General features: G+C 36.1%; 1 protein-coding gene across 1 annotated transcript in view; it reads left to right on the top strand.

The window, feature by feature from the left end:
• The window catches only part of LOC106874649 (protein FAM135A), a 303,488-nt gene that overhangs the window by 79,779 nt on the left and 215,836 nt on the right, over positions 1–7,873 (top strand). The window contains exon 3 of the mRNA XM_052969428.1: positions 562–649. Coding sequence (XP_052825388.1) covers positions 562–649 — 88 coding nt within the window. The remainder of the gene's footprint in view (positions 1–561; positions 650–7,873) is intronic.

Genomic DNA, 7,873 nt, shown 5'->3' with positions numbered 1-7,873 from the left:
CCTAACCCTAACCCTATCCCTAACCCTAACCCTAACCCGCGTGTGCAAATGAATACGTGTTTAGGGTTAGGGTTAGGGTTAAGATCGACCACTCACGACTAGCTAGCGCGGACGCGCGACTGCGCGTTCGGGTCCGCGCTGCTTTAGTAGTACCAAAATACGTAATTTTTCGTTAATCTCGGGTCTGAGTTCAAATAACGTCACAGTCGTCTTTGATTTGGGCGCTCCTAAGGAATAACCCTCTCATGGTCTGTGTTTTTGAATGATGTTCCTCAGGTGTGTGCCTATTGTCTTAACCGCGCTTAAACAATCCCACTGACATTTCGACTGTTCACTTCACACACACACACACCTATCTATCTATCTATCTATCTTCAATAACTTAGTTGATTTAAAATTAAGAAATTTTGATTGGAAGTCAACCTAGTTTGTACCTTTCTTTGTTAGTATCTACTCCTATAAAAAAAAAGTTTCGATTGCCTAACTTCTTAGAGGTCTCCCTCTATGTCGCTTACATTATCACACCCTGAAGGTTTTTTTTTTTTTAATCCCTTCTATTAGGTGACGGTGAGGAATGTCAAGAAAATCAAACATTCGAAATCATTAGGGCTTAACATTAGTCAGATTTCCAACAGAGAATTTTACTCGGGTAAACTTTTTACATTTTCATTCGAATCTCGTAATATTAATTGAACAATAATTTGATGTTACTTAAGTTTTCACCTTAAATGTTTTTTCTTTCTACAGTAAAGATCTCGTTATAGGTTACGAATAAATAATTCGTTTCATCCCTCTTGCTCAGTTCTGCGTTCAAAGCTCTTTGAAGTCGAATTTGCCTTGAATCTCTTTGGAGAACTAACTATACAGTAAAAAAAGAAAAAAGAAAAAAAAAAGGATAAAAACGGAAAAATAAAAGTAACACAATGTAATTGTAAACTCTTGAGGATTTCAAGGGTTGGCATTTACTCATCTTCTCAGGGTAGGCCATCATTCTAGTTTAATATTGCTAGACGTTCTGGTACTTTTTCCCAACATTTCCCCATATACTGAATTGATCCAGTCAACTAATATATATATATAATGCTTGTGTGTGTGTGTGTGTGTGTGTGCAGCGACTACATTGTGGAAGATCCATTTAATAATAATACACAAAACTACCCATGCCAACATGGAATATGGACGTGTAATGATGGCGATGATGATGATGAATTTATTTTAAAATATTTCACTTGTCAAAATTTTCCTTGCAATACTCCAACATAGTTGGGTGTGTGTGTGTGAAGGGGTGAAGACTGGTTAGATAGAGCAGATCCAAATTAAACTCTAATTAAACAGGCATCATGGTGAGTAAGATAGGTAGGGTTATAAGGATAGTGGCTGTGGATGGAGTGGAAACAGCTAGGTTCAATACTGCCCTTCATTATATGGATGACAGAGTATAGTAAAGGGGAGAGAGTGTGTCGCAGAGATGGGTGGGTTGAACAGGACCAATGCATATATATATATATATATATATATATATATATATATATATATATATATATATATATATATATATATATAATACAAATAATATGTGAGTATATGCATATATACGTACATGTATGTACATACCTACATCTACATGTATATATAGATGCATATCTGGGTACAGGATGTCATAAAAAAACATGGACAAAATGAAAAACAACATAAACAGAGCACAGAAAACACACAGGCCACATAGAGAACATATACTTCATCAGCTGCCACCATACTAAACTAAGCGTTTCGAAGAGTTATATCAATAATTAAGTATTGGGTATGTACCCAGTATTTAGCCAATGAAGCATGTTCACTGCCTATAGCTACCAGATATCATCTATGGTATTTACACAATTGTTGCTGGATCTTCCTCAGGAATCCCTCTGTGTTCATTGAATATATAACAAATGATAGAAATGGGAGGCAGAATATACAAGAAACTTTATTGCTCACAACGATTGTTTCGACCCATCCTGCATCCCGTGTAAGGGATCGATGCAGAATGGGTTCGAATGATTGTTGCGAGCAATAAAGTTTCTTGTATATTCCATTTTCTGTCTCTATCACTTGTTATATATATGTAGGAAAAATAAAGATAAACACAAGTTTATAATAGTGTTCACTGGGGACCTGTTGTTGAGCATTTACATGCATTTGGAACATCTATTGCAGGACTCCTAATAGTGAAATGTGCATAGGAACTTCAATCTAAACTTCTGTTTACCCTTATTTTTCCTACACTTGCTCTGAAGCTCATAACTAGTATTACTACCTAGTATCGCTACTAGTATTACTACAACATAACTAGTATTACTACCTATATATATATATATATATAGGTATGAACATAACATGTCCAGACCATGTGTTGGAGGGTTTAACAGGAGCTGAAGAGCTGCCTGAGCTATAAACAGACATGGAGCCTGGACAGCTCTTCAGCCAGCCAGGTCTTGTCAAACTGTCCAACCCATGCCAGCATGGAAAACGGACGTTAAATGATGTGTATTTTAATTTTTTTTCCTTTGTAGAAATCAAACCAGTCAACAAAGTGACAAAGCTCTTTTTAAAATCAAGACAACTTTGGGGGTTTGTTATTTGAATTGCTTGGTTTGTGCATATATCTGCATGTGGATAGACTTTAGTATTCTATTGTGTATTCCATATGTACATGTGATTGTGGGTTCAGTGCAGGAAATTCAAATGGAGAATCCCTGGAATGTTTAGCGAATTTTCATTGTACAGCTAATCAGTTGTATTTGAAGAATGTGAACCAGCTTGCTTTGATCTTTCATAGAGAACTCCAACACTCCTCGGCTTTTATGCAAGTCTGTTATGTAGCCAAAACACCAATGATAATAGATACAAATGAAAATCTGTAACCTGGATACAAGAGCTGTCAGTTTCTCATCAGTTCTGCAGTGTTCTCTTTTTCTCTAGCTTTTGACAAGACATTCTCATCCACCTGGCAGCTGATCACTACAACAGCACATGGTTTTTGTTCCATTTTTTGTCCCATGTCCTCCAGAACAGTATTTGGTCTGTTGTGCTTATGTCAAAGTACTGTTTTTATTGGAATATTCCTGTAGCATTCTTTATTTATTAATTCTGGTTCTGGTGTGCCTTTGGTATGGCCATCGAGATAATTCATCCTGTTTATAACGTTTTAAATGGTTTTAGCAACAATGCCATGTTCAGTAGCAAGTTAATATCTTATGGACAGTTTTGGACATCTGCTAATTGTATGTGTTACCTTCTACATTCATGTGGCACCGTCAACATTTTCTGTCACAACACTGAGGTCTAGAGACATCCATACCTCCCTTGTTGATCAGAGATTTAGTAGCTGTCTCCTGTTTCTGGATATTAAATGCATAGTTTTAGGTGGGATGTAATGTGTCTGTTGCATGTCCAAGAGAGGCTATTACATGTCAGTGTTGTTAGTATTCTCTAGCTTGCAGTATATTAACTCATGCATAACTTTTGGCTGGTATGAAGAGTATTTCTCCATGTCTCTGTTTATGTTGGTTAGTCCAGCCACTCTTGGTTCACTTGGAAGGAGTTCTTTACTTAATCTCATAATATTACTCTCAGAATATGCTTGTACTTATTTCTCTCTTTACTTTTTTCTCGTAGTTTCTTATGATAACAAAGTTTTTCACCTAGGCTGACCATTTATGTTTACGGGCAATTGGTTTACCTGTTAGTGTCTCTTATTGACAGTTACCATAGACCTTAGATAATCTACCATGAAGTTGCAGCTGGTGGTTCATAAATTTTTCATTCACTTTGCAATTAACAATAGTATCTAATTGTCCAGTATTTTTTCTGACTTTGCAGACATTTGTCTGGAGAGAGCAACATCCATTTTGGTGTCTTCACAGTTGATTTCTGTTACTCTGATTTGTTGGCAAATGGTGGCTGCAGCACGGTTATATAGTAGGACATTAAGTGTTCAGAAGTTGGAGCTCTCAATCTGGCCTAGGTGTTCCTTAGCAACATAGCTGATCATAGATAACATCAAGTCTGTAGATTTTCTATTCATTCATGTTATAATTGTTCTTTCATGTAATTGTTTATTAATGAAAATGATGTTTCATTTGAATTTTACTGTTAAATGTACTTTCAGTTGTTTATATTCTCCCATTTCTGTTTATTCCTAAGCAATTACTCCTCATCCATGTAAGTAGTAATGTTTTCATCTTTGTCTTACTGTTGTTACAGTGCTTGAGTTTGATGTTGTTTTCAATTTCCTGAGAAGAACCCCTTGGTCTGTTCTGACTTGTATTTGATATGTAATTTTGATGGTAAAGGCAAATTTTTTTGTCTGTTTGTGATGAAATGCCAGTAATTGGGGTATTTTACATCCCAGTCACTTTCCATCCTTTTCATACAATTAATTGAAGGTTCTCGTTTTGCCTTTTTATAGAATTGATGGAGGTTTTGATTCAATTCAAAAGGTCCACTGAAATTTGTCTTCATAATTCTATGATCTATGATAACTGACCCCAGTCTCCTGTCCAGCCATGGTGTATGTAGTAGTAATTCTATGTATTGAGTTTTAGTTGATTTTTCACTTCTTGATTCCTGCTTTAATTTTCTCTAAAAAGCAAGCCTCTCCACATTCATCTGAAGTAGATAGCCAACTTTTTTTTTACCAGTCTTGTTTCAATGGTAAAAGTTGTAGGGGATAGCATTCATTGAATAAAAGATGAATATCCCACTTATTTCTATGTAACACACTTTGATTTGCACTTGAGCACAGTGTACAATGAGCTCATCATCACTATACATCTCTCTCATTTCTGTTCTTGTACTTCATTTACTACCTTCACCTGTAACCACATCCAGAGTCTAGCGAACACAGAGGATATTCTACTGAACCTCTTCATCCACTCCACCTGTTTAGCAAAATCTTATCAAGGTAGATCCTTATATTAACTATGGCAGTGTTAGGGTGTCCCATCTTGCTGGAACTAAAACTTTACATCTTTAGAATCCTCTTAAATGATTAGCATGACAGATTGTCATAGCAAGTTCAAGCAAATAGGACCAATCACATACCATTGGAAAAGAATGGTCCAATTAATCCATTTGATGATAAACCACATCATCCACTCCTTGTAAATTTACATGATGTTCCTCTGTAATATGTAAATTGTCTCCATTGGGTTCAGTTGTGTCAGTTAATTGAGTCATTTGATTTAAATGTAGTTTCATTACTCCAAATAATCTTTGTTGAAAAGTGTGCGTCTTCTGCACACATTCTGTTCTGCATCATCTTCATTTGAGAACATGGAGAATTCTTGGAATGTAACTTTTCCAATGGCAGTACATCAAAATGCAATGGATGCTTATTCATCATCACCATTTAGCGTCTGCTTTCCATGCTGGCATGGGTTGTACGGTTTGATTGAAAACTGGTAAACTGGGGAGCTGCACCAAATTCCAGTCTGATTTGGCATAGTTTCTACGGTTGGATGCCCTTCCTAATGCCAACCACTCCAAGAGTGTAATGGGTGCTTTTTACATGCCACTGGCATGTGTACCAGTTATGTGACACAGGCACTGGCCACAACTATGATTTCACTTGGCTTCACAAGTCTTCTCAAGCATGGCATATCGCCAATGGTCTCGGTCACTTGTCATCACCTACTTGAGTGATTTTTACATTCCATCAGCATGGGTGCCACTTATGTGATATGGGCATCGGCCACAGCCATGATTTCACTTGACTTGATGGGTCTTTTCAAGCACAGCATATGCCCGAAGGTCTCAGTATACTGATTTTGAAAAGTCTTATCTCACAATTTGCTTGTTGCACAAATTTTCATGAACTCTGGCAATACATTTCTACTATCCTTCCTTACTTTGAGGGGCTTGTTGATGTACATGATCTTTCAGAACATTTCTTGTGAACATTCTGAGCAGTTAAATCTGCTTCAAACTTATTTCTAATTTAAATGATGGTGAGTCATGCAGGTGGATTGATTTGAAACTACCCACTGAAACTGTCTTTGCACTTTTATTGCATTTACTAACTTCCAAAAGCACTTAAGGATAAATTTCCTTTGTTCAAAGCTTAGTCCAATTTCTTTCATTATTTCTGATAGGTTAAATGTAAAAGGAAATGAAAATTGAGTTATCAGCTGTTAAAGCTTGTATATATTGTTTTGGGAACATCCGATGTGAGTGTATGTATGCATGTGTATATATATATATGTATATATATATATCATCATCATCATCATTTAATGTCTGTTGTCCATGCTGGCATAGGTTGAACAGTTTGACCAGAGCTGCACCAGACTCCAGTCTGATTTAGCATGGTTTTTATGGCTGGATGCTCTTTCTAACACTAACCACTTTACAGAGTGTACTGGGTGCTTTTACGTGGCACCACACAGGTGCTTTTATGTGATGCTGCACAGGTGCTTTTACATGGCACCACACGGGCACATACACACACATATAGGTATGGGCATGGTTGTGTGGATACAATTCAACTATGTCATTTCCAGTTATATCTCACTAGTGACTCTTAGAGAAGATGTCTTCTCCTATAGCTTCAGGCTGACTAGTGCCTTTTGAGTGGAGCTGTAAATAGAAATTGTAAAGGAGTCTATCAAATATATGTATATTTCTGTGTATGTGTGTCTCAAATTCCACATATTTATGTCCCCACCCATGCAAAGCAGTAATGTAGTGTTTACATTGTTTGTTAACATAATATTTCATTGTTCTATGCTGTTGAAGACAAGAGAAATTATAGATTCTTTACCTAAATAACAGGCAGAGGTTGGCAATAGGAACGGGTTAAAATGCTACCTTCAATAAGTTTCCATCCAACTCATGCTAGCATGGTAAATGTTATGTGGACGCCCCTCCGACGATAAGTAGGCTAGTCCAATATGTAGAGTAGTGGACACGATAGCTAGTCGTAGAAGCGTCATGTAGTGAGCTGGAGCTGTCGGTAGTCTAGACGTCGAGTTCTGTTGAGTTGAGTTGCTGGAAGTGAGAGTTTGGTAGTTGAGTAGAGGTACTTTATTGGCGAAGTCACACCATCTGAACGTGTGATATAACAGTAAAATTAGATGTAAAGCAAGTGAATGATGTGTTTGTGTTGAATGTCTGTTAATACAAGACATTCAACACAAATCATTCACTTTAAATTTTGTATGGATGCATTCAAATGTGTACTGGTGCCCAAAACTTTTTTAAAGTACTTAAGTTTGATGCGAGTAAAGTGTGAGCGGAAAATGAATATGGCCCCAACAGAAGCAGCCTGGTAAACTTCTCTGCCTGTGATTACCAAATCTTTCACAATTGTAATCAATAACTAGCTATGTTAATTAATTTTAACTAGTAGTTTTGTTAACCATTATTAACGCCTAGTTGATAATTACCGAGAATACTGCTAATTGGGGTTGTTATGTTTATAGTTTTTAAAATGATGGTTGTTGCTACCAGAGGTTTTGTTTTTAGTCTTCTTACATTAAATATTTTGGAAATTGAAGACAAAGGAAAATAAGAATAAAACAAGAGTTTATGTAAGCATGTTTTGAGTCGTAAAATTAACTGCTTGGGTTTTCTTTTCTCTTCATTTTCAGCTTACTAGTATGAATATGATGATCATTTCTTTCCAGCATTATTACAACAATTTTGCAAAATTCTATTCCTATATACTTATTGTAAGTTATATAAAGTATCTTGATTTAACTGATAAGTTTCTTCAGATATTTTCACTATTTCTGAAATGGTTTCAGATTTTGCTTCAATGTAACAACACCGTTGGGATTTATGTTTTCATAAAAAACCAGAGTTAAGAAACAAGAAAAAAAAAAAAAAAAAA

Source organism: Octopus bimaculoides, chromosome 7 (assembly GCF_001194135.2).
Source record: "Octopus bimaculoides isolate UCB-OBI-ISO-001 chromosome 7, ASM119413v2, whole genome shotgun sequence".
NCBI classification, from domain to species: Eukaryota; Metazoa; Mollusca; class Cephalopoda; order Octopoda; family Octopodidae; genus Octopus; species Octopus bimaculoides.
The sequence above is the reverse complement of the archived record's forward strand: the minus strand, read 5'-3'. Positions and strand labels throughout refer to the sequence as shown.